Below are 26747 nucleotides of genomic sequence, written 5' to 3'. Positions count from 1 at the left end.
TCCTTTTGTTTTGAATGAGTTTCATGGGTTGTATTTGGGCTGTTTAATGGGTCAGAATGGACTATAAAAAATAGCGGGTTAACTTGAGCTCAACCCAAATTGACCCATGAGCTAAAATGTTTGTAGCCCAACTCATTAATCTCTGCGCGCGGGTTGGGCAGATTGGATGGGTTTGGGCTCAAATTACCACCCCAGTATTAATGACTTCCAAATATTTGGACCTTTTCCGTAATTTCAATGAATTATAAGGTTGGTCATGCAATTAACCAACGATGGGTGAAGTAGCTGTTACGCTACGTTTGTGTGACCGCTGTACAAGTGTCCGGTCAAGTTCTAAGACGCACTGTTTTGAGTGGGAACCATTCTAAAGGAGATGGAGACGGAGATATATAAACGGAAAAAAAGAGGACATTTTTGAACTTTTACGCTATAGTCTAGAACGGAACACAGATAGAAATCTGGAGACAAGCATCTGGGAATAGCATATTCATCTGAGAAAAACTAACGTATTCATTAGCCTTATCAGTAGTAGAAATTAGGAATGTTAGTAGGTTTTTTGCTGAATTAGGGACTATAATTTGGAGCAGTGGAACAATGGGTTCAGAAGCGGGACATTCGGAGAACGTGCAACAGAGTTCGCGGTTCGTTGCAACGTGGTTGGTGGGAGGGGTGGTGCTAGGGTTATCGGTGTTGGGATTGCGATTTGCTTTGCCGAAGAAGAAGAAGAAGAGACCTATACGGGTATATATGGATGGATGCTTTGATATGATGCATTACGGCCATTGCAATGCTCTCCGACAAGCTCGGGCTCTCGGCGACCAATTAGTCGTTGGCGTAGTTAGCGATGCTGAAATCATTGCCAATAAAGGCCCGCCTGTCACTCCTCTTCACGAGAGGTTTGGTGTTTTCTGCGCTCTCTTACATTTTCGGATTCACACATTTTTTCCTATCATTCAAAAATATATTATGCGTGTTCAGTATTTCATTCCATCCGCATTATCCGTCTTATTTAGATCAGTTGCTCTGTCATATTTTTTGACGAATTTATTATTCCCAATGAGCACTTCATTTTATGCGAATTCTGTATCTTTGAACTGATAAAAGCCATTTGCTGAGGTAGTATGCTTTAGTTTTTTTAATGATCTCAAGGAATGCTAGGCAAGTTTACTATTAACTCTTCAAACTAAACAAGAAATTACAACTCGAAACAACTGGAATACTTCAACAATCCACTGAATATTGTCCACAACTGGATACTGATAATAACAGAACTAGGATAGAATGCAACAACAAAGCTTAAACAAGACTTCTTCGAATCAACTCAGTTCTTCAGCTGAAATCCACACCTCGAGTAACCCATACCTGAAGGATAGTCAAATTGGAGCTAATCTCGTAACTAGTTTCATGATAAGAAGGAGAATTGAGTGAGAAGGGAAGAATTAGAACGGATTAGGAAGAAGAGAAGAAGAGAGATCAGATTGAGAAATTGGGGAAAGAGAAGAGAGAGAGTATGAGAGAGCACGATTACAGAAACATACCAGCAATATTCCATGCACCCCACACCGAATTCAGAAGTATTTATACCTCCATCAATTTGCATCTTAGCCGTCCATTGTAATCAATCTCAATTGTCTCTACTTTATAGCTAACCTCCTGCTAATTCAAATTACTGTTAATTATCCCTCTAATTACTGTACAAAGGACGTCGCACCACTTCATTTATTTAGTTCTTTCCCATTTCCAATCCCAGTCCTTACAGTTTGATTGCTATGCTTGAGTGTTACTCTCTATTTTTTCTCTTTGATTGATTGGTAAGCTAATTCTTAAAGCTCTACTAGGAGGCGAATCTTTCTTCCAAAACCTTAAAGCATAACTGGTATTTTTCCTGGGAAATCTTCTTTATTTTGGGTCACTGTATAGACATGTCCTACAGTGGGAAACTGGTGAGGATGGGTTTTCTGGGTTACAGAAACAAGGCTCTATAGAGTGTTTTTTTGGGTGAGGATGGGTTTTTTGGGTTACAGAAACAAGGCTCTATAGAGTGTTTTTTGGGTGAGGATGGGTTTTTTGGGTTACAGAAACAAGGCTCTATACAGTGTTCAACTACCTAAGAGGAGACCTCAGATCAAGGTGAAGTTTGGCCAAGGGCGGCTCAAGCACATGTGTGGCCTAAAGCCAAAGTATAATATGAGGCCTAATTTTTTTTTAATAAGGTTATAATATTTTTTTTTTTTTTGAAGTCTATTCTTTTGATTTTTAAGATGCAAAGTTGTTAATAGTATTTTTATAATTAATTTTTTCAAATAATTCCTTTTCAACTAATATAGCCAGCCCATTTAATCTTTCTTGAGACATTATTGATCTTAGCTAAGATTTTATCAATTTTAATTTTGAAATACTTCTTTCGCTGAGATAAGTGTTAATATTATTCTATAAGCAATATAAGCATTTGGAAAAGAATTTTTTTATTTGATTGGGTATATCGATTAGAGTAATATCTTCTACTTGTACTATTTTCTTGTCAAATCAATTCCAGTTCACACGTTAACTATTCATACTACCCATTTTAAGTAAGCCAAACAATTGCTTTATTTACATAGCTAAAAAAAATGTCTTCCTTTTATATGTGGACGTCTACTTTTGTACTAAAAGTACTAAATATTATTTTTTTAAATACCTATAAACCTATTATTTCTTAAAAATGGGGCCTCCAAACTTGGGGGCCTAAGGCACAAGCCTTATTAAGTACAACATTAGAGCCGGCCCTGAGTTTGGCTTTCAGGATATCGTGATTTGATTATTGTGGCAAACGGTTGGGTAGTTACCTTTTAAAAGAACAGTTATCTCAGCACTGAACACCATTTCCACCAGAAGTTTCCTAATCAACTGATGGCTTCATTCCTTCATTTTGCTTTTTGTCTGATACCATTGTCCTTGAGAGAATAGAAGGCATTTAACAAATAAAATCATGACCATTAGATCTCATTTCACTGTGCTTGTCTGTGATTATTATTATTGTTTTATCTGTTACTTGGATAGACTTTAATCAAAAGAATTAACTCAGTTTCGTTCTTGTTGATTTTTCCTAGGATGATTATGGTCGGTGCTGTTAAGTGGGTGGATGAAGTCATCTCTGATGCCCCCTATGCTATTACTGAAGATTTTATGAGGAAACTATTTGATGAGTATAACATAGACTATATCATTCATGGGGATGACCCTTGTCTTCTTCCCGATGGTACTGATGCTTATGCCCTTGCTAAGAAGGTTGGTCGCTATAAGCAGATCAAGCGTACAGAAGGAGTTTCAAGCACTGATATAGTCGGTATGTATGTTCTCTTGATTCATTTTCAGTGAAAACCTCCTCTTTCAAAACTTATTTGGGCATTTGTGTGTGGTGGAAAGCTACTTTACTGTTTCTTGGGCTGCTGGGCAGCATCCTATCATTTGCTATTCTACTAGCTAGTGTACTGATGTACAGATGTTTTGGCATTTGTTAATATTCAAAAGCTAAAACTTCAATTATTGAATTGCAAGAGCTTATAGGTGCTACTTATTGTTTGTGCATGTTTCATAAATATGCCATGCAGGTCGAATGCTTCTTTGTGTGAGAGAGAGGTCCACTGGTGACTCCCCCAGTCATGCATCCTTGCAGAGACAATTTAGCCATGGACACAGCCAAAAATCTGAAGATGGTGGTGCTAGGAGCGAAACACGCGTATCTCATTTTCTTCCTACGTCTCGTAGAATTGTACAATTTTCCAATTCAAAGGTGAGCCTCTTGCATTTTAACTTTCTCTAGTGGTAAATTTATTGCTCACAGAGCAAGAAGCAAAACTCTTAAGGTTTGCTAGTTGCCTGATGAATTCTTCATAAAGTGATTGTCATCATTGTGTGGACTCTTTTAAGTTTTCCTTGCAAAAAAAGAAAAAAAGAAAGAAAGAAGAAGAGTTTTGAGTTAATATCTGTGTAGGAAAAGCAAAAGAGACTCTCAGATTGTAAACACTAAACTGTCACAAGTTTAAGATCTCATCTCGCCTCGTGGGTGATCTGGGACAAGGGAGGAGATCACTAGACAATTGAGCAGTGAAAGAGTACTAATGTTTTCTGACTTTCTTATGTTTCATTGCTAAAAGGCTCTCAAAACTGGGAGGCTTTGAAGTAATTTATGTAAGGGTGCTGAGTAGGTTTAGGGAAGAAAAATAAAAGGGAGAACTCATGGGGTTCTGAGGTTGTGAATAGTATCTGAGAGCAGTAAAAGTTAGGCTGTTAGTGGCTGTTTTTTCTTTCTTTTTCAGTTGAGGAATTGCTTGATGGAAGGAGAACTTTGTGGTGGTGATGAAGAAATAAACTGAACAATTACCCCCCCCCCCCCCCCCCAAACAAAAAAAGGGCAAGAAACAGGGCAAGGTCTAGGAATTAACGATTATAACAAAAGAAAAAGAAAGAAGGCAAGGTCTAGGAAGCTACCTAGAATTCCTTAGGAATAAGCCACCTAGGTAAGATTATATGATGTCTCTTCAAAGTAGTGCTGAAGTTATTGATTGTCCACCAGTTAATTGAGAAAAAAACATACAAACGATTGGAACAACTCTTATCCTATTCCGACTACTAGAGGCCCCCAAGATGTGGCCTAGTGGACAACAAAGTTGGAATGGATTCTGGGAGAATAGGTTTCAAATCCCGGTGGAGGCAAAAATAATAGGCGATTTCTCTCCACTGTCTAAGTATTGGTGGGCAGAGTGTTCCTGTGATGGTGGGAGGTAGTGGGTACCCGATGGATTAGCCTCGATGTTTGCAAGTTAGCCCCGAGACCACCATTGTCGGGAAAAAACACAAGATAGAAAAACAACTAAATAACAAAGGTTAAGATATACTGATTCTTGAGTTTAATACAAGGTACTAAACTCCAAATATCCTGGACTTCTTTCGGAGAGGTAAAGTGTAACTTTTATGATGAAAACCAGCAAAAAGGAAATGCTGCCAATCAGTTACAACCAAAATGTGGTAACATTACAAGTTTCTAAGGTGCTAAGAAAATCAGCAATGTCATGAATACTCATCTACATTTAGAGCAGGCCATGTTGCACCAACACCTAAGCAAAAAAAGTAAAAGAAAGAAAAAAGAAAAGAAGCTCCTGGTCATAAAGATTAATCACTTTGCCTTTCTTGCTTTAGAAAGTTCTGGTATTCTTCCTTCAAATAACCACCAAACTATACAGCAGGAATTGTACACTCGATGTCAGAAGAAGCCCTATGCAAATCATTTCTGCACCACCCTTGTAGAAGTTGTAGAGTAGCCTTTAACATGGCCCATATGTTTCCCAGTGTGTTGAGTAACAAATCCCAGATCTGGCTAGTGATTCTTTTTTTGAAATGGGAGATCTGGCTAGTGATTCTGCAATAAAGGAAGAGGTGATTTCTGTTTCTTAATGGCTCCCAGCATAGGCTGCATCTGTCACACATGTTGTAGGCCCCTTTTCTGGATATTGCTTCAGGTTAAACATGCCTCATTTTCTACTAACCTAGAAAACCCTTAACATGTATGGGGCTTTATTTTCCCATATATCCTGGACTTTGTATGCTTGGTATAAACTAGACTTAAATTGCATCTTGAATAAGTAAAATAATTCCAATACCTGAATGTAAACCCACTAAAACATGATTCCGATTTTGGTCCAGAAAAATAACTTAGGAAGTTCTCTTTCTCATCCACTTTCATTCCTCATCATTCTCCCTCACATTGGAGAAAGCTAAAACTTGAGTTTTATAATGCTGCAACTTTATTATCCATAAACTTTGAGATTTTAGTATTTTACTTTGCTAGGTTGAAACATTCTATCCCTTTTTCCATGTCGGTTGTCTGGGAATGGAAAAGAGACTTGTCAATTAGCGGATAAGTTACTTTCTCTAAATTCCAATTTGTTAGTTGACCTTTAATATATTTTGTGGGATCTAATTTCAAGGTAACAACTTTCTCCACCTCTTGTTAGCAACTAAAACAAAGTCTGCTGTTTGTCTACTACCTAGAACACTAATTGAGTTTAGTATAGGTCTTGTTTCCTGTTGAGGTTGTTCTCATGCTCTACTAGCATGTTTAACTTTTTCAGCCATGAATTAGTTGAGCAAAGTTGTTCTTCTTCCCATTGGTTGTGTTCAGTATAAGAGAGTGGTTTAATTGATTGCCAAATTTTAGAATCAATGAAGGCTTTATAATCTGATAAATGTTGATGCTCATGTATTGCATTAGTAGTTTTCTTTTGATCCAGCTAGCTTATACCTTGACTCCTTCAAGATAGGGTGATTAATATGAGCTACCAATGCACCACAAGCATACACGATTAGACAAGTATCATAGGATGAGTAAAATCAAAGTTCCCACGAGGATTTTATTTAATTAGCTGACGATCAGGCTAAACCTAATTATCGAGAAAGAAGTAGTTTGATTTGAAGAAATGATGATTAAACTAAATTAAAGAAGAAAATAAAAAACTGAAGTGCTCAAACATCTTAGAAATTTGATAGTAAAAAAGCCTAGAGCTATGGGTTCCCTTGACAATCCCGTTATGATTCTATCTCAAATAAATTGATTAGCAAGGGCTATTAACCTACCGTCTCTTTGCTCAGAATAATCTTCTTAATTCTTATTCGTCTACTCAAATTAACATTGTCACTATATTTCTGTGAAACACATTATAGTTTCCTGCATTCATAAGTTATGTAAGGCAAGCAAGTATAATTTCTTACCCATGAATCAAGCCCCTACTGCATAGGTTCATGAACTTACAATATTCAATGCAGCAACCGTATCTCTTTTTCAAGTTTTTAGGATCCGTAAGTAGAATTCAATTAGCAATCATCCCATCAAACGAACGAGGTTGAATAAATAACCCATGAAAGCAAAAGCAGTTTTTTGAAATTAAGTTTCAAACCACTATGTTCATGTCAATATCCCCATAACCTAGAACAAGGTGTTTAGCCACTCTTACCATAGAGACAACGCAATTTTATCAAAAGAACAAAACAACAAAATCAAGAAGAAACAAAGAGAGAGAAGAAAAGACACTGTGAAAACCTCTAATTCTCCACTGAGTAGCTTCCAAGGTTCTCAAACGTCTGATATAAACCTGCTGAAGCAAGCCCACTATTTATAATTTACATCAAAGGAAGGAAAATTATGAAATGACCCTAAATGAAAAATCACCTGGACAGCCCAGGCGTGTCAGGCCACCTTCAACATGCCACGCTGTGAATTGGTTTTGTGCGTTTGTTTCTGTCGCTTCGTTTTGACATCTTGTCTTATTTCTTTGCATCTTTTTCCATTTTTGCCTCTGTCACTGGGCTTCATTTTGTTCTAATTTGATGCCAAAGCTTGCATATTCATCACACTCCAATTGTTAGCTTCTAACAGCACAAATTCACGAAATTAAGCCTTTAAACATTACAAACGGATGCAAAATTCAGTCTAATGAGGGAAAATATGGCAAATTTTTGAATAGATTTAAATTATGATTTAACCATCAGTGCATTATCTGTCGTACATTTACTTTATGGATCTTTTAGGAAAACTTGTTGTCCTTTCAACACATCTTGCTGTTGTCTGTTCTTTTTTTTTTCTTTCTTTTTTTTTTTGGGTTCTATGTTGCTGCTATGAAGTACATTTGTTGCTTATAATGTTGTCGAGCGGTTTGTGTAGGGAGCTGGACCTGGTGCTCGCATAGTTTATATTGATGGTGCTTTTGATCTCTTTCATGCTGGACATGTAGAGGTAAGTAATCTGGCTTAGAACCTACAAAAATAAGGATGCTTGTATTTTAAAGAATCATATAAAAAAGTAAACAAATGTTGTTTCCTTTAATAACTTTAGCTTATGGTTGAAGTGATCCACAACACTCAACATGGTATCATAGTTCATAGATGTCACGATTTTCATGTTTTTCGTGGAAAAAGAAAATGACTGCGAGAGAAGAGATTCTCTTGAAGATCAAAGGAATAAATATGTTCTTACCCAATAGCTTGTGCTTTTAGACATTTTTTCCATTGATCTCAGCACAAGTGTTGCAACTGTTCTGATTCATCTAATATGTAAAAGACCATTGCTGCAAATATGTGGGAATTCCCACCTTTTGCCGAGTATCTCAATCTTAACTTTCTTCGGAGCCGCTTGGACAACTTTTGGAAAATCTTTTTTGAAAGAACTTCTGGAGAAAAAGTTAATGCAAAAAGAAACGTGTTTGGACAGTTTTATGCAAAAAGAAATGTGTTTGGACTGTTGTAGTTTTTTGAAGATTTTAAGTGTTTCTGGGTGAAAGTAGAACTTTTCTTCAATGGACAACTTTTTGAGAAAGTCCTTCGGAGATTTTTTGAAAAACTTTATAAAAACATCATCTTTGAATAGGTTTTTTCATGATCATAAAAAAACTTTTCACAAAAAGCTGCATCTTGTTTTCCCTTGTCGTATTTCTTATTCCTGCTTATTAGTCTTTTTTGTGTATGTCTAATGTGAAGCTTAAGATGTTAAAGACAGAGCGCTTACTTTTATTTTACTTAATTATGCCTGCAACACGCCCCTCACGTGCGGGCTTGATTCTTTTTGATGAGCCAAACACGTAGAAATTTAGCGGTGAGATCGAATTTTGGATCTTTGTCTGCTTTGATACCATGCTGAATTGTGTGACCATCTTATCTAAAAGTTTAAGCTGTTAAAGTAAACACACTTTTATTTACTTAATTTTTTCTTCAACATAATGCATGCATCAGTGTAGATTCATTTCTCACTTTTGTGGTTATCTTTAGATACTAAGGCTTGCTCGAGGACTTGGAGACTTTCTACTTGTTGGCATTCATACTGATCAAACTGTAAGGTATGAGTCCCTAAATTGTGCTTCTGTGCTCTAATATCGGATAATCCATTGGAACCGCTTTCCTTATCCTACAATCCTCACCTACTAAATTTTTTGTATTTGGACGCTTCCTCAGGATGATAAAACCTTAACAACATTAGTTTTAAATGTGGTTTTCTTGATTGTTCTAGTATGTGCTGTACAAGTTCTCTTTTTATCTTTCTTAACCTTTATAGTATGTGAAAGTGGTCTGCAAACATGCAGATCATGGCTCCGTTAGCCAGAGGTTGGTAGTGAGGTGCTATTTCGTTACCTCTTGGCTTATTTTGTCGCAGTTGATGCTTAACGTGCATAACTTCTGGACTATCAGAAAAATGCACGTATTATACATGATGATGTGGACATTTGTTATTAGCCTTATTATTCTTGGTTTCCTCTCTCGATCTTTAGTTTTTGCATTTACAAATCATTATCCCACAAATTATCAAGTCTTGAAATGATTGCTCATTAATTTTCGTTTTCAGTTTGAACAAATACCACCTATCTCTTGGCTTGTATCCTTCCATATGAACTGTAACTGCCTCCAATCTAATAAGTAATACCGTATGCTAGTCTTCTCCACCCAGATTGGTATTTAGAGCCCATTTGGCCAAGCTGCCAAAAACTGCTTATTTTGAAAAGTACTTTTTTCAGAAGTGCTTTATTCAAAAGTACTTTTGGAAAAAAACAGTTTGTGTTTGGCTAATTCATTTAAGAAGTGCTTTTTGCAACATGTGAAAAACAAATTTGTTTGGCCGATCTTTCTAAAAAGTACTTTTAAGTGTCAAATTACCAAAAAGGATAGTACCATGGTATTATAATTATTTTAAAGAGAAAAATGAACTTAAATATTTAACGTAGGAGACTTTTATTATTTTATATTTTATTTAATTAAAATAAAAAGTAAACATACATATTAAAAATTTAAATCAATATAACATATATAGTTATAACAAAGCATATAATATTATCTAGATAATTACTTATTGTTTACATGATGATTTGAGTAATCAAAATACATCATTTAGTATGAATTAGAAGTCTATTCCACCAATTAATATATATTGATAATCCACCATGAAATAATAAGCAAAGTCACTCACACATGATCAGTGTTGTAAATAGCGAGCGCTACGTCGCTAATAGCGAGTGGCGATGCGAAGCGAGGCTGGGTTGCTAATTTTGTCTGTTGCGTTGCGTTTTAGAAAAGGCGTGCGCTTCTCCATGAAAGGCGAGAAGCGCTGAGAGGCGACCTATTGCGACGCTTTTTGAAAAAAAAAGAAATTTAAAACAGAGTTTCTTCTTCTATTCGCACAGCAAACGCAGGTTAGGGTTTGGTTTCCTCTTCACCCACAAACACAGCAAACACCAGGTAGTGTTCTCCTTCTTCTTCTCCTTTCTTCTTTGACCAGTTTTCTTCTTCTTTCTTTTCTTTTCTTTTCTTTTTCCGGCTGTCTTAATTTTCCGGCAGCATCTCCGGCAGCGAACTGCTCTTTTCTTCTGGTTTTTTTTTTCTTCTTGTTATTCTTCTATTTTCTTCTTCTTTCTTTCTTACTCTTTTTCCGGCAGCAGCTGATTTCCATCTTTTTGCAACTGATTTCTGGCTGTTTCTGGAGTTTTTTGCTCAATTGATTTGCACCTTTTATTGCTCAGTTTTTTGTTTTACCAGCATTTTCCAGTTTTAGCATACAATTAATTGCATATTAACTTAATTATATGCAAATTTGAGTTTTTGGTTATTTATATGCAAATTTGATATTTTATTTTTTTGCATTAATTGGCGCTTCACTTCAAAAAGGCGAGCGCTTCGCTTCTCGCCTCTCGCCTCAGTAAAGGAGGCGCGCGTCGCTTTTTTTTTTTTGATAAGGTAAAGATTTCATAAATAAGTACCAAGATGGTACACAAAATTACAAGAAAGAAGGCTCCAGAATAGCCTGTTACAGTAACTTTCCAAGCATCTCAATAAAGTCTAAATATTGATCTACATTCTCCAAAATACTGCTCTTACACCAGAAATACAAATTATGCAGACAATTGCTCTTAATTCTAGAGATATGTCTTCCTTGTCCTTCAAAGCATCGCTTGTTTCTTTCCAGCCATAAAGTCCAAAAGATGCATACAGGAATGGTTTTCCAAAATTGCTTCTATCTTTTAGCTATTCTTTGACTCTGCCAGCTCTCCAGCAAACTCCTAACATTGTGGGGCATTACCCAGGATACTCCACAGATATTCAAGAAAAGATCCCAACACTGCCTTGAGATTTCACAATGCAAAAGAAGATGATTTGTAGTTTCCTGGTCTCTTTTACATAGATAACATCTATTACTTAGTGCAAAGCCTCTTTTCTGCAGGTTATCTTGGGTCAAACAGGCTCCCATAGTAGCAATCCACCCAAAACATGCCACCTTTACAGGTGCTTTAGTCTTCCAGAGTATCTTCCATGGCCAATCAGATTCCCAATGTCCTATCTGCTGTTGTAGTAAATTGTAACAACTCTTGACTGAGAACTTCTTATCCCTACTTGCAATCCAAATCAACGAATCCCTCTTGTTTTCTTCCACAGCAACAACATCCAATTGCCGTAATAACTGACATATGTCATCCATCTCCCAATCATTTAGACCTCTTCTGCAATTATTTTGCCAACCAGTAGTAGAGTAAAATTCTGCAACAGTTCCCTTTTTGTTAGTTGAGCAACTGAATAACATTGGAAACTTGGAGCTCAAACATTCACTTCCCAACCATATATCAGTCCAAAACTTTATTCTACACCCATTACCCACTTCCAACCTTGTATAGCTGTGAAAATCTTCCCACAACTGGCAGATGCTTCCCCAGACACTTCCTTTTGTGGATCCTAACACTAGGTTAGGCCTCCACTCTTCTTTCTTCCCATATTTTGCATCCACCAACCTTTTCCAGAGCTTACCATCTTCATTACAATACCTCCACAACCATTTAATCAAAAGACTCTTGTTGTGTAACCTCAGATTCCTAACTCCCAAGCCTCCTGTTTTTTTGTCCCTCATTACTACCTGGCGCGCGTCGCTTTTTGTCGCCTCTCGCTATACAAAACACTGCACATGATAATATTTCTCAACAATTTCATCTCTAATTCTATCACACAACGCCTCCATATTAGTAGAAGCCTTGCCTTGCATTTCTAAAGAAATACCAGAGGACTCATCTCCTTCCACAACCTATGCAGTAGTGTCTTCATTAGGATAATAGTTGAATTCCTTATCGGTAGAAGAATGTCGTCGGATGAAATTTTGTATAGCTATGGTGGCTGTAACAAGATGATTCTGAGTGTCAAACTTGAAAGATGGAATTGAGCATAACATAGAAATAATTTTAAATATATATAAAATTATTGTTTTCATAAAAAAAAAATAGTGAAGTATGTTTAAATTCAAATTCAAAAAGAGTAGCTAATTATTGACAACACATAATGCATTATTTATTTATTTATCAAAATTTAAATTCAAAAAAATAAAATTATTACCTAACCTAACTAACCAACTTTGTCCTAAATTGCCAAGTGGTCTGTTGTGAGGCTGCCACTTGGCTTAATGTGGAGGGTTTTTCTTCTTCTTCTTCTTCTTTTACTAATATATAGATATAGATTATGAGATACTCTTATAAATTTATTACCTATTTGTAGGTAATTTTCACAAATTAGATTTGAACTGTTTTAAAGATTCGGGAATTAGTAGCCTATAAGAGAAGAAATTATAAATGAATACTTGTAAGAAGAGAATTGATAATCCAAAGAAGGACGTACATAATTTGCTTTAGTGTGGAAAAAGAAGAAGATGATTTGGAAAGTACAAGATATTATACAAAGAAAAAATCAAAAACAAGAAAAGTCAATAAATAAGTTAGAAAGTTACAATATGATTCATGTATGTGATTTATTTAAATTTAAAAGAATGGTAAAAACTAAAAACAAAAATGAAAATTTACTAATATATAGATATAGATTATGAGATACTCTTATAAATTTATTACCTATTTGTAGGTAATTTTCATAAATTAGATTTGAACTGTTTTAAAGATTCGGGAATTAGTAGCCTATAAGAGAAGAAATTATAAATGAATACTTGTAAGAAGAGAATTGATAATCCAAAGAAGGATGTAGATAATTTGCTTTAGTGTGGAAAAAGAAGAAGATGATTTGGAAAGTACAAGATATTATGCAATAAAAAAATCAAAAACAAGAAAAGTCAATAAAGAATTTAGAAAGTTACAATATGATTCATGTATGTGATTTATTTAAATTTAAAAGAATGGTAAAAACTAAAAACAAAAATGAAAAAAATCCTTAAATCAATAAGGGATAATTGGAAAATATAGATATATAGTGAGGATAGTTTTGTCTTGAATAATTAATCTTCTGCTTCTGCTTTTTGGAAGAAGCTAGAATTTTCTGCTTCTTCTCAAAAGCAGAAAAACTGCTTCTGCTGCTGGCAAAAAGTACTTCTCTGTCTTGGCCAAACAACTTAAATTTTTTAAGAAGTACTTTTTTTAGGGGAAAAAAGTACTTTTGACCTCCCAGAAGCTTGGCCAAACAGGCTCTTACTTGGTTCTCTAAAAGAAGTTGCTAGTAAGGAGAGGATATTTTGGGAGGATGTGTGAGTAAATTCACGAGTTCTTCCTTATTTATGGAAGGTTTGGTTTTCAGTTTAAGGACATTAGACGGGCAAAATTACTATCCGATGTTTGGTTTTATTTTTTGAAAGGGACTATCATTAGGATAACAATCTGTGCTTTCTTGATAGGTTAGTAATATTATATTCATGAAAGCTGGCTCTGGATATGTGCATTTGCAAAAAAATTCAGTTCCCTATAATATGATATTTGCTTAATATGTTAGAGGGAAAAATATGGTTGACGATGGGACTACTGCCTGCTATGTGTGAATCATATCCTATGAAAGTTATATTAGTTAGCAAAAGAACATTTTATTTATTTATTTCCAGTAGTGTGTTAAATAAGGCTAGGGTTTTCCATATTCCCTATCAGAAGCACTTTCTGCAGAAAATTGACACCACCAACAACAAAAGACCCAGTGAATTCCCACAAGTGGGGTCCGGGAGGTAGTGTATACGCAGACCTTACCTTGGGAAGGCAGAGATGTTGTTTCCTATAGACCTTGGGCTAAAGAGAAAATGAAAAGCTGTGACAACAAGTAGTAACAATAGTAAGATATTAAGAAAACCGAAGCGAAAGATAGCAATCAACGATATGTAGTAATAGCAATCTATGAATAAGAAGGATACCATACTAACACTAATGCTACCAAAAATAAAAACGCTCGACTACCTACTAACCTTCTACAAACCTTCTACTCAGCAAAAAATTGAACACGTCTCAAATATAAGGAAGAAAATTCCGCACCTTCAATTAATTTAAGCATTCTGTCAGTAGGTCAGTAGGAAAGCGAACATTGGTTTATATGCAATTGTCCATTTCAGGTCTGATTAGGCAATCAAAAGTTATTAGTTGCATCGCGTATTAAAAAAAGAAGGAAGTTCTTTGGAAGATGCTGCAGTGCCATGTTAGCTGTTGTAGTTGAGATTGACGGAATCATATTCCAAGAACCATGAACCTTGAATTAATAAATGCCCATTCTCTATTTGGAGTACATATTTGCTTTCTATATGATGGATTATTGTGTTTAGTGCTGATCTCTAGAGGAACCGGAAACATGTCTTTTATGGCACTATCATTTGTATTCCTTTCTTTCTTGCTGAAAATTCTTTTAATCAGAAAGGAAAAAGAGAGAGGACTAATTTAATAACTGCATATAGCTAAAAGAAGAGGCATAGAAGACAAGCTGGGGAAGTGGGCAGAGAGTGCCCATTCTCTATTTGGAGTACATATTTGCTTTCTATATGATGGATTATTGTGTTTATTTAATTTTTTTTGGGGCATTTTGATCAGAACTCTAGAAATGTACTTTCAGATAGGGACACTGGATACATTGGTTGCTGGAAAATACTTGATCAATTATGTTAATCCATAGGCAGTACTTGGGGTTGTTGTGGATAAAGCAGCATGTGCTCTAATACTTAGCATGTTTGCTGGCTGCAAGATCGATTATGTTTGTCATAACGAAATATGCTTAGTTATTTTGCAAGTTTGGTCAAAGAACTCATAATTCATTCCGTATTGTATTTTACAGTGCCAATAGAGGTGCGCACCGCCCAATTATGAATCTTCATGAAAGGAGCTTAAGTGTTTTGGCCTGCCGCTACGCTGATGAAGTGATTATTGGTGCTCCATGGGAGGTGTCAAAAGATATGGTAATCGCTACTAATATAAACACTGTTGAGAAAATTGTTTTTAACATTATTATTGCTATTTTTACTCGTCTACTTCACAGTTCTCCTACAATCTCATTATTGGTGGTGGTCCAAGAGCAAGGATGCTACAATCTTATATGATAGCAAGGATTCACTACATTTTTACTATGACATATCTCATCTTTGGAGCCAAACAGTAATTGACATTAATGAAATAGCACAATACTTGCCTTGACCTTCTGAATGTTATTTATAAATCAAGATGACTTATGGCTTTCTTAGTTTTAATGGAAATCAGATTGATGATAGCTACTATATTAGGAATCATTTCCAGATTATAACTTAATCACTGATGGTGATATGTCATTTTCTAGGGAGATATACGGCCCAACACAATACATTGCACCCATGTAGCTATATTTTTCAGTTTGCACCCGCATGGCCAATATTTTTTATGCAACGTACGTTATTATACTGTGAGAATGCACGGGAGAAAAATCTTTTTATTGACAATGATACAATGAGCCCTATATATAATACATCTTCTACTCCTACTACATATGGGATTAGGACATATTCTACTCCCACTACGTATGAGACTAGGACATATTCTACTCCTACTACATATGGGACTAGGACTATTTACACATAACTATCTAACACGCCCCCTCAAGCCGGTGCATACAAATCATATGTACCGAGCTTGTTACATATGTAGTTAATATGAGGACCAATGAGGGACTTGCTAAAAATATCTGCAAGCTGATCATTCGGCATACAAGGCCACTAGACTCCCTTTGAGCAACAAAACCAATTGGTTGCTGATAAACATAAGTTGGCCGAAAATTCGCTGGAAAAATTTGAAGATAGTGAGACCAAGCCGAATTCTACACTACAAAATAGGTTCTAAAACACCACTAGAATTTTTTTCTTAAAATCACTGTTCACGCCGGAAAAAGTGCACTGTTCATGCCGGAAAAAATAAAAGCTGTCAGAATTCGATGTAATTTATATGGGTAGGCTCGAAATCACTGGACGAGTAAGTTGTCTTGAAGAAATTTTGTCAAAAAGTGGCCGGTATGGCTCACACGAGCCAGAAAAGTTAGTGTAGCTCTTCGGAACCCTAGTTTTGGCGGCGCGTAGAGGCGCGCAAGTGACCTTCTGCCGGAGCGATTGACTGGGGTTTTGTCGCCTGACTTTTCAGAACAAGATGGTAGTGTTGGTTTCGCACAACACTTACCGATGAGGAGATAACGCAAATTAATATTGAGTCGTCAACCGGAAAGACGCACGGTGACTGACATTACTGTTCCGATGGGACCGGAATTTCTGGGGCTTGGTCGCACAAGGATTTCGGATCTGGTGGTGGTACTGGTATATGCACAGTACCATTGTAGCAGTGATGAACCCTGGGAACAAGACGAAGTTGCCGGAAAATTGCACTGCGATGAGATCTTTCTTCCCGTATGTCGCTGGAATGACGCACAACGATAATTTTCTCACTGAAGCTCTGATATCATGTGAGAATGTACGGGAGAAAAATCTATTTATTGACAATGATACAATGAGCCATATATATAATACATCTTCTACTCCTACTACATATTGGATTAGGACATATTCTACTCCTACTACATATGAGACTAGGACTATTTACACATAACCATCTAACATATACAATATTATTACACCTATTTAAGCGATGTATCTACCTTGTATAAAAGTGTATAGTAATGTATAAACATGTTTCAACCTTGTATAAAAGTGTGTAACAATGTTTAAAGGGTCTAAACATTGTTAGCTACAGTGACGAACTCCTTATGCGATTTTCAGTTGCAATTTTCGTTCGTAACTGAATAACATCCATTCGGAATTTCTCACAAAAATCATATTTGAAATTCAAACACACGTCTTCAAGCTTGTTTAACAATGGCGGGTTACCTTTCTAATATGATTTTTACCACCCAAATCTTGCAAAATTAGTTTCTAACCACGATTTGAGCTCCAAAAGACGACAACAACAACAACAACAACAACAACAACAAAAAACCCAGTGAAATCCCACAAGTGGGATCTGGGAAGGGTAGTGTGTACGCAGACCTTACCTCTATCCTGGGGAGGTAGAGAGGTTGTTTATGAAAGACCCCCGGCTCGAGAGAATGAATAGAAAACAATTAAATATCAACAACAATAGCCAGAAAAATGATAACAACAATGTAAGAACTAGAAAAAAATAGATGGAAGAAAGCAATAGCAATAAGCAGTAACCACGACAAGATACTAGAAAACCGAAACGGAAGATAGTAAGAAATAGCCCTAATACTAGCAATCTAGGAACAACAACAAGATACTACTAGACTAGCCCTATACAACCCGGTAAGGATCAGAAAAACGCCTGACTACCTGCTACCCCTACCCTAATTCTCGACCTCCACCCCCTCCTATCAAGAACAATGTCCTCAGTAAGCTGAAGTCGTGCCATGTTTTGCCTGGTCAGCTCTCCCCAATACTTTTTAGGTCGCCCTCTACCTCTTCCCGTACCCACCAAAGTCAACCATTCATACCTTCTAACTGGGGCATCTAGGCTTCTCCTTTTCACATGCCCGAACCATCTAAGCCTCACTTCTCGCATCTTGTCCATGGAGGCCACGCCCACCGTCGCCCGAATATCCTCATTCCTAACCTTATCCAACCTAGTGTGCACGCACATCCATCTCAACATCCTCACTTCAGCTACGTTCATCTTTTGGACATGGGAGTTCTTGATTGGCCAGCACTCAGCTCCATACAATATAGTCTGTCTAACCACCGCTTTGTAAAACTTACCTTTTAGTTTTGGTGGCACATTCTTGTCACACAAGACGCTAGATGCTAACCCCCATTTCATCCACCCCGCCCCCATATGGTGTGTGACATCCTTGTCAATCTCCCCATTCCCTTGGATAACTGACCCAAGATATTTGAAACTTCCTCTCTTGGGGATGGCTTGTGAGTCGAGTCTCACGTACACATCCGCTCCTCTTGTCACGTCGTTGAACTTGCACTCTAAGTATTCTGTCTTAGTCCTGCTCAACTTGAAACCTTTAGACTCTAGGGGAGCTCCAAAAGACAACAACAAATTAATTCGAGTTTGTCAATTAACACATAATATACAGAATATGCTAAAGCAAGTAACAAACTAAGGAATGCGCTAAAAGCTGAAGTAAGGACACCCAATATGTATTTTGATGTAATTATCTCTGTTTTCTACTTATTGGTGGCTTTTGTCTTGTAGCTTCTTAGTTACTGTTTCCTGAAATATATCTGATTAAACTCAGGTTGTATTTTTACTAAATATAACAGCTCGAAGAACCAAACATGTCGGCCTTAAGCTTTTTAATTTTGACTTTCAGAAATATCCTCATATGGACAGTTTATATTACCGATATGGGGACACCCAAGGGTATGGCCTAGTGGTCAATAAAGTGGGTGAGAACCATGAGGTCTCAGGCTCAAATTTCAGTGGAGGCAAAAAATTTTAGGTGATTTCTTCCCATCTATTCAAGCCTTAGTGGATAGAGTTATCTGGTACCTGGTGCCAGTGGGGGGTGGCCGGTATCTCGTGGAATTAGTCGAGGTGCAAACTGGTCCGGACACCACGGTTATAAAAAAAAATACCGACATGGGGTGCATGCTTAAATGGTAAGGGAGGCCCAGAATCCTATAGTTTTGGGGCTCAGTTCTCCCTTTGGTAGGGAAATTTGTATTTAGTCGTTTTCCTCATAAAAGTAACTTTGTTTGCAATTTCATTTGTTACAAAAGAGCTAAGATTATACTCCTTATTGTAATTTTCCTAATAATAGGTAAACTTACTCCGCCTATCAGAAAATAAAAAGAAACAGTTAATCTCACTTTATCTCTTCCCCCAAAAAGAAATTTATTACGTTTGTTGGCTGTTGATTTTTATATGTATTCTTTCACAAGTCATGTTTGATTAGAGGGAATTTCAGGAATTATTGGTATTGACTGGAAATCTTCATTTGCTTTGCTTCTATAAGATCTCTAGTGAGCAGAGAGTTCCTTTTGGAGATAAAGAAATTAGATGCTTTATTCTAAACTGTATTTGAAAGCTAACGCTTCCCTCTCACTCTTGAGTTGATCTCATAGAGTATAATCATGTTACTCCTCATTTATCGTGTAGTGACTTTTTCTACAATTGGACACTGATGCAGATAACTACCTTCAATATCTCTTTAGTTGTTCATGGAACAGTAGCCGAGGATAATGATTTTCAGAAGGTACTCTATGGTTATATGTGGTCTTTTACGAGAATCTTAGGTTAAAAGGTCCTTTTGTTTGTTGATCATGATTCTTTAATTTGCAGGAGAAGGGTAACCCATATGCTGTACCAATTAGCATGGACATTTTTAAAATATTGGATAGTCCTTTAGATATTACAACGAGCACAATAATAAGGAGAATTGTGTCAAATCATGAGGCATACCAGGTTACTTCTCCTCCAATATGTACTTTTTAGTTTCTTTTATATTTATTTGAACGAGGGTTTCTGAAAACCATCTGTTTGTTCTTCTGAGCTGTTAGCAGAATTTTTCTAATAAGTAAATAATGAAACAAAACATACGTTCAGCCCATGCTATAATGTAGACTGTAGAGTAAGACCGTAACCTTAACCATAAATTAATATCAATCCCTCGAGATCTATCCTGAAATTCCCTCATTTTTATGATACCACAGCAATCAATTTGATTCAGCTGGACGTTTTGCCATCCTACTTAGTCCTCTTAGTGCTCTTTCTGGTTTTGTGCTTTTTGTTACAATATGAACTCTCCTTGTCACTACGTGTGCATTCTTCTTGCTGTCTCCTGGCTGTTTCAGCATCATCCCTTTTGTTCTCTCCTCATATTGACCCCAAGACTCATTTCCACCATTCTAAACCAACATTGAGCTGACCCTTCACTCTTATTTAAGGTTCTGAGGAGTTGGCAGATCTCTTACACCACTTGCATTGTCTGTTCCACAGGTTGCTTCTTGGTTTTGCCCTCTCCTCGTATAGTTCTAGCATCATGCTTCAAAGTACTATTGCTTTCCCAGTATTCCCCTATTTTTTACTCCACATCTGAAGAATAGTCTCCCACTTCATTGAATTGCCGTCCACGTTATCAAAATTTTCCTCATGTGACTCGACACCAATAACAAACCCAGTATATTCCTACAGGTAAGGTCTGGGGAGGGTAGTGTCTACGCAGACCTTACCACGACCTAGTGAAGGTAGAGGGGCTGTTTCCAATAGACCCTCGGCTCAGAAAGGTGAGAAGAAGAAGAAGAGGAGGAGGAAGAAGAAGGAGAAGAAACAGAAGGATCTAAGAATATGAAGGGACATGAGGGCTACTAATACTACTTGTAAGAAAAGGACTAAAACAGCGACTGCGCATCCGAGGAATCGAACCCTGGTCAGTGGTCACCGTGGGAGGGTACTATGATACCACTATGCCAGATGCGCTTATTTCCTCATGTGACTCGGATATATAGTAAATCGACCAAACCACCAGCCGTGCATATATAGATATCTTCAGGAAGAAAGTGGTTGAATTTCTTGTTCGATCTTAGTGGTCCTAACTAGCTGTTTAATGCTTGATGAGGTTTAAATTCCTGCGAGTGTCAAGTTTGGTGCTGAATATTGAATCATATTTTTCTTCAACCATAATGCATTTCCCTCCATTTGTTAGGATGTTTGTTGAACTGCGGCAATTTCCAGTTTCTATATTAATCTGGGCCTGTTTGCTTGGTTGAGTTGAAACATGTTTGTGGTGTATCTAATAACGATGTATATTTGCAGAAACGGAATGAGAAAAAAGCAGCTAGTGAGAGGAGGTACTATGAGGGAAAGAGTTATGTCTCCGGTGATTAGTTGACTTACAGAATCAAGAGTTATGTCTCTGGTGATTAGTTGACTTACATAATCAAGGTAACATTGTATTTATGATGTTGGCATTTCTTCTTAACGACACAAGAACATTAGGTTGTGTTTTTGAGTAGATTAGGAGAGAAAATAAAGAATTGTTAATTTCTGATCTTAGTGTCCTCAATATGCATGTCTTTACTTGTACCACTATGGTTTGTTTTGGCATTGTAATAAATTCATTTAGAGGTTTTCTTTCCTGTTGTTTCCTATCATTTTTGGCCAAAAACACTACTTTTGCGTCTCTATAAATTCAATCTTAAAGAAGTACTCAATCCCTCGCATTTCTTTTGTCTGTTTTCATCAATGCTATGAAAATGAATTGTCATTATGTTGTTTATTTGCAGATGATAAGTTGGTGGGGCCAGATGCTTCAGAAGATGTAACTTGTGATTCTGCCCCCCTCGCTCTCTCCCTCCCTTTTTTTTGCCTTTTTTGCCTTTTGCTTTTCAACCTTTTAGTAGGTTCCTGCGTCAAGCTGCACGCTAGTGCACATGACGTTCTCTAGTTTAACCGAAGCAATTTTTTGGCCAAAAACATAAAAGATAGAAGTGAAATATGTCATCTTGACGTTGAGCCTTCAGTGTATGCAAGTGGACTACTTGCTCTGATTTTTCTTTTTGCATGAAACATATATGCACGTCATGCTAATGAAATACATATATGCACGTCATTATTAACAGATATAATGATTCATAATCAAGTCATTAATAATGATAAATTCCAAAATAAAGCGAAAGATATATCAACTGCGGAAAACAAAACCCAGCCCGACATCGGGGTATCACAAGTCACGAGCATCTACTAAGGTCTGAATACAGCTAAGAGTCTAAAAATGTACTAAATATAGTCTAAGGAAGAAAAGAGGGAGAAAAGCAGTGCTGCGAACGCCGGGCAGCTACCTCGCTAACTCCGATGACTCTGCCATTGAGCAACCAACACCCGTTACCGGGTTCAAATTAATACCTGAATCTGCACACAAGGTGCAGGGAGTAATGTGAGTACGCCAACTCAGTAAGTAATAAAAGTAAATGAAAGCTGAGCAGTAAGAAAACACGTAAGCCACGTCATAACGCTACAGCAAATACAGTACATTTTCAAAACAGTACAGAAATCATTTACTTCGTAAATCAAGCTCAGTTTCAGTAAAACCTTTTAAAACAACTTTCAATAGTTTCAAAACGAGTGATAAAATCAGTGAGTAAAAATGATAGAAACGTAAACAGCCCCTCGGGCAAACATGTACCATAAACCGCCCCTCGGGCATAATATCAATAGAACCAGCCCCTCGGGCTACCTCGCAATCACTCGTAATCAGCTCCTCGGGCATAATATGAATCAAGAACCGCCCCTCGGGCAACATCGATCAAGAACAGCCCCTCGGGCTCCAATGTGAAACAACAACAGCCCCTCGGGCTACACCTCATCACACACACACTGGGTACCCGCGCTCACTGGGGGTGTACAGACTCCGGGAGGGGCCCCTTACGGCCAAAGCGCAATAACAAGCCATCTCGTGGCATATTCAATCCGGCCCTCGGCCTCACATAATAAACAGGGTCACCACACTGGGTACCCGCGCTCACTGGGGGTGTACAGACTCCTGGAGGGGCTCCTTACGGCCCAAGCGCAATATCAAGCCATCTCGTGGCATAATCAAACAGGCTCTCGGCCTCATATCAATCACAAGCCACCTCGTGGCATAATAAATCAGGCCCTTGGCCTCTCACATATCACAAATCAGTACCACATGCTGCGGCGTGCAGCCCGATCCCATAACATCCTCACAACACAGGCCCTCGGCCTCACTCAGTCAGAACTCACTCAAGCCCCTCGGGCTGCCAGTAAAACAAGTACTCGGCTAAAAATATCATTTTTTGAAATCAAGAGGAGTGAATAAAACCGAGTTATGAAAACAGTAAGAACATAGCAAGACTGAGTGTAAATATCAAACCAAAAACAGTGAGGAAATCAGTAATAAAAGCCCCTAAGGGTTCAAACAGTCGCCACAAGGCCCAGGCACGCCCCAAACACAATAATACTTTCCGAAATATAACAATATCAAATAGTTTCCAAGTAAATACGCGACTTAATAGTCGTACGGAATGGACCAAGTCCCAATTCCCCACGGTGCACGGCCCCACGCCCGTCATCTAGCGCGTGTGTCACCTCAAGGTAGCACAACGATGTGAAATCCGGGGTTTCATACCCTCATAACAGTATTTACAATCATTACTTACCTCAATCGGCCCAAACTCTAGCTCGCGATGCCTTTGCCCCTCGAATCGGCCTCCGGATGCTCCAAATCTAGGCACAATCAGAACGTAACCATCAAAATATGCTAAGGGGACAAAGCCCACTCGAAAACAATCGAAAAACAACGAAATTCTCGAAATTACCAAAACCCGACCCCCGGGCCCACGTCTCGGAATTCGATAAAATTCGCATCAATAGATTCCTTATCTCCCCACGAGTTCATACATATCAAAAGTACTGAAATCCGACCACAATTGGTCCTTCAAATCCTCAATCAAAGGCCTAAGTTTCCAAGCCCTAGTTTCCTCAATTTTTACCCTTAATTTCCACTAATATCATGATTAACCAACGGAAAAATGATCATAAACTCAAGTAATGAAGCTTGGGGAACTTACCCAACTGATTCACCTCGATTTTCCCTTGAATTCACTTCCCTAGCTCGTTTCCCGTCTTAAAAAATGGAGTACTTAGCCAAAAATTCGCGAAGGAAACATTATATACTTCTGGCCCAGGGATTCCGCATCTGCGGCCCTGATAGCACTTCTGCGGTCCATGAACCGCTTCTGCGATCATCACTTAAGCCGCCTCCCGCACCTGCGACCCTCTCTCCGCATCTGCGGTCGCGCAGGTGCGGTTCACATACCGCATCTGCCGTTTCACTCCACCAAGCCTTTGGCCGCATCTGCGGCTCCAACCACGCATCTGCGATACCGCACCTGCGGTCCCCTAGCCGCAGGTGCGGTTATGACAGCAATGGGAGATCTTCAGCTGCCAAAACCAACTTCCAAACTTTCCGCCAACCATCCGAAATCACCCCGAGGCCCCCGGGACCTCAACCAAAAGCACCAACAAGTCTTATACTACCATTCAAACTTATACCAATCTTCAAAACACCTCAAACAACGTCAAATCAACCAAAACACATCGGATTCAAGCCTAAGGTTCCAAAAATCTTCCGAATTCCGCTTTTGATCAAAAAGTATACCAAACCACGACCGGATGACCTGAAATTTTGCCCACACATCCCAAATGACACAACGGAGCTACTGCAACTTCCGGAATTCCATTCCGACCCCTATATCAAGATCTCACCTATCAACCGGAAAACGCCAAAAATCCAATTTCGCCAATTTAAGCCTAAATCTACTCCGGACCTCCAAAATACATTCCGATCACGCTCCTAAGTCTCAAATCACCTAACGGAGCTAACCAAATCATAAAAATTCCAATCCGAGGTCATATGCCAACAAGTCAAAACTTGGTCAAATCTTTCAAACTTTAAGCTTCAAGCTGAGAATCATCCTTCCATATCTATTCCGATTAACCTGAAATCCAGAACCGACGAATTACATAAGTCATCTTACCTCACACGGGGCTAGTCTTGCTCGAGAACTGGCGAGCGAAGTGCAAAAGCTCAAAACGACCGGTTGGGTCGTTACATCCTCCCCCACTTAAACATATGTTCGTCCTCGAACGTGCCAATAGTTGTTCCAAAAGCCAACAAGTCGTTGTATAACCTTACCATGCAGATACCTGGGGGTGATCCCACGTCACCCTATCTCTTATAGGTCCGGTAACGCAATGTAACTGAAATTTTGCAATCCAACCTAGCTCATAAACCTTAGAACCACATTTCCACTTCGGAAATCATCTACAAGATTAGAATCTCACATTTATACTCCGAATAAGCCCGAACAAGCTGTAATAACCCAATACCTGCAACCTCAGGTGCAATTACATGACATACCACATAACTCAAACACTTGTAGCGATAACTTCTAATCACAGCAGTTGCTCAAAACATCCGAATTTCGATAATAAACCTTTTATCAAATAAAGCCTCATTCCAACACTTCTATATACTGCCAATGATAAATGAAACACATAGGAAGTCATAACCACTCCTCAGATCAACCATTCGTGAAGCCACTTCTCCTTTAGCAAGAACCATAGCAAATTTCTGAGCCGAACATCGCTATTATCCTTCCAACATGCTGAAACCGAATCCGATTGTATTTCTCCTAGATCCCGACGATCTCATCTAATCCAACACAACTACTCGGGTGACATGCCATATCAATACGATCTAAAGCCACAACTCGTGCAAATCCGTGCACCAATAAACAACAATCTGAACGTACTCAAATCATGAAAAGTGACTCAAAGAAAGAGCTGTACCGCAAGCTCACCAGTACCACCACACACAATGTTGAGAACCCGTCACACATCGTAGAAACAGAACACACGAATCTCACCCGAAGGGTCATACCTCCACATAACTTCGCTGCAATGCGCGACCCTATCCAATGAGTTCCAGCATAAGTATACTGGAGTTCTAGGATAACTATGCTGGAACTCCAGCATAATATGATGGAGTTCCAGCATAAGTACACTAGAACTCCAGCATAATATACTGGAGTTCCAGCAAAGTATACCGGTCCAGTATAATATGCTGGAAGTTCATACACAAGTGCTCGAATCTCCAGTATATTATGCTGGAACTTTTCGTGTGTTGGAGTTCCAGCATAATATGCTAGAAGTTCATACACAGGTGCACCGAACTCCAGTATATTATGCTGGGCCGGCCTCTGTTGCAGCAAAATAGTGGCTATTTTTCATTGACTTGGTAAACGCTGGCTATTTTTGAATGACCAGTCCGAAAACTGGCTAGACCGTGCTATTTTTACGGATAATATGGGTGGTTAACTGTTTTCTTTGAACCATTTTGCCACCACTACTACTACTGACTATTAATATTGGAATAACTTTGACTTGCTTATTGGTAATTCACGATTCAAAAGTTAAAGTGACTGTAATATGAAAGATAAGATACAGAAATTCACGTTACTACACCATCAGAAGCAGACCAAATTTAGACCTGAAGGTCACTACACCATCAGGACAATGTGTGCAGCTAAAACTTGTCATCTTAAACCTGAAGGTCTGAAGTTGAACTGCACTCAAAACTTCTGACCCATGATTTCGACTTTAGATTTGATGAAATTGATTATGAGACGGTTAAACTTAATCTTTTCTTTTTTTGTTGTAGTAAATTTTGATTATTCTTTAAATAATCAAAATGGCTATTTTTGCACTCCCCCCTCTAAAACTTTAAATTATGGTTACTTTACAATACAGGCCTTAAAGTGGCTATTGATGCAAATGGGCCGATTTGATCCACGTAAGCTACGTCGTATAGTTTTGACTTTGCTTTTAAATTTTGTATTCAATTAGAGAGGTCAATAAGAGCAGAAAGTGAATATAGGGGTGAGCATATGGTACAATTAAAATGGAAATATTTAAAGAGATTAAAACAGAGAAGACAAATAGGGGGGGGGGGGG

At 38.0% G+C, this 26747-nt stretch overlaps 1 protein-coding gene across 2 annotated transcripts; it reads left to right on the top strand.

The window, feature by feature from the left end:
• LOC109233429 (ethanolamine-phosphate cytidylyltransferase) lies at positions 280-21779 on the top strand. Of its 2 annotated transcripts, XR_002069072.1 has the most exons (10): positions 280-896; positions 3090-3325; positions 3591-3772; positions 7697-7768; positions 8797-8864; positions 15070-15190; positions 19402-19467; positions 19554-19676; positions 21027-21155; positions 21497-21779. XR_002069072.1 is itself a non-coding variant. In XM_019399302.1 (9 exons), the coding sequence occupies exons 1-9, from the start codon at positions 595-597 to the stop codon at positions 21096-21098; spliced, it is 1242 nt and encodes a 413-aa protein (XP_019254847.1). In that variant the 5' UTR covers positions 280-594; the 3' UTR covers positions 21099-21348. The 2 variants fall into 2 exon arrangements, 1 of the variants encoding a protein (XP_019254847.1); XM_019399302.1 differs by lacking the exon at positions 21497-21779 and having other exon boundaries at positions 21027-21348.

This window comes from Nicotiana attenuata, chromosome 10 (assembly GCF_001879085.1).
Source record: "Nicotiana attenuata strain UT chromosome 10, NIATTr2, whole genome shotgun sequence".
In the NCBI taxonomy this organism is placed as follows: domain Eukaryota; kingdom Viridiplantae; phylum Streptophyta; class Magnoliopsida; order Solanales; family Solanaceae; genus Nicotiana; species Nicotiana attenuata.
The sequence above is the reverse complement of the archived record's forward strand: the minus strand, read 5'-3'. Positions and strand labels throughout refer to the sequence as shown.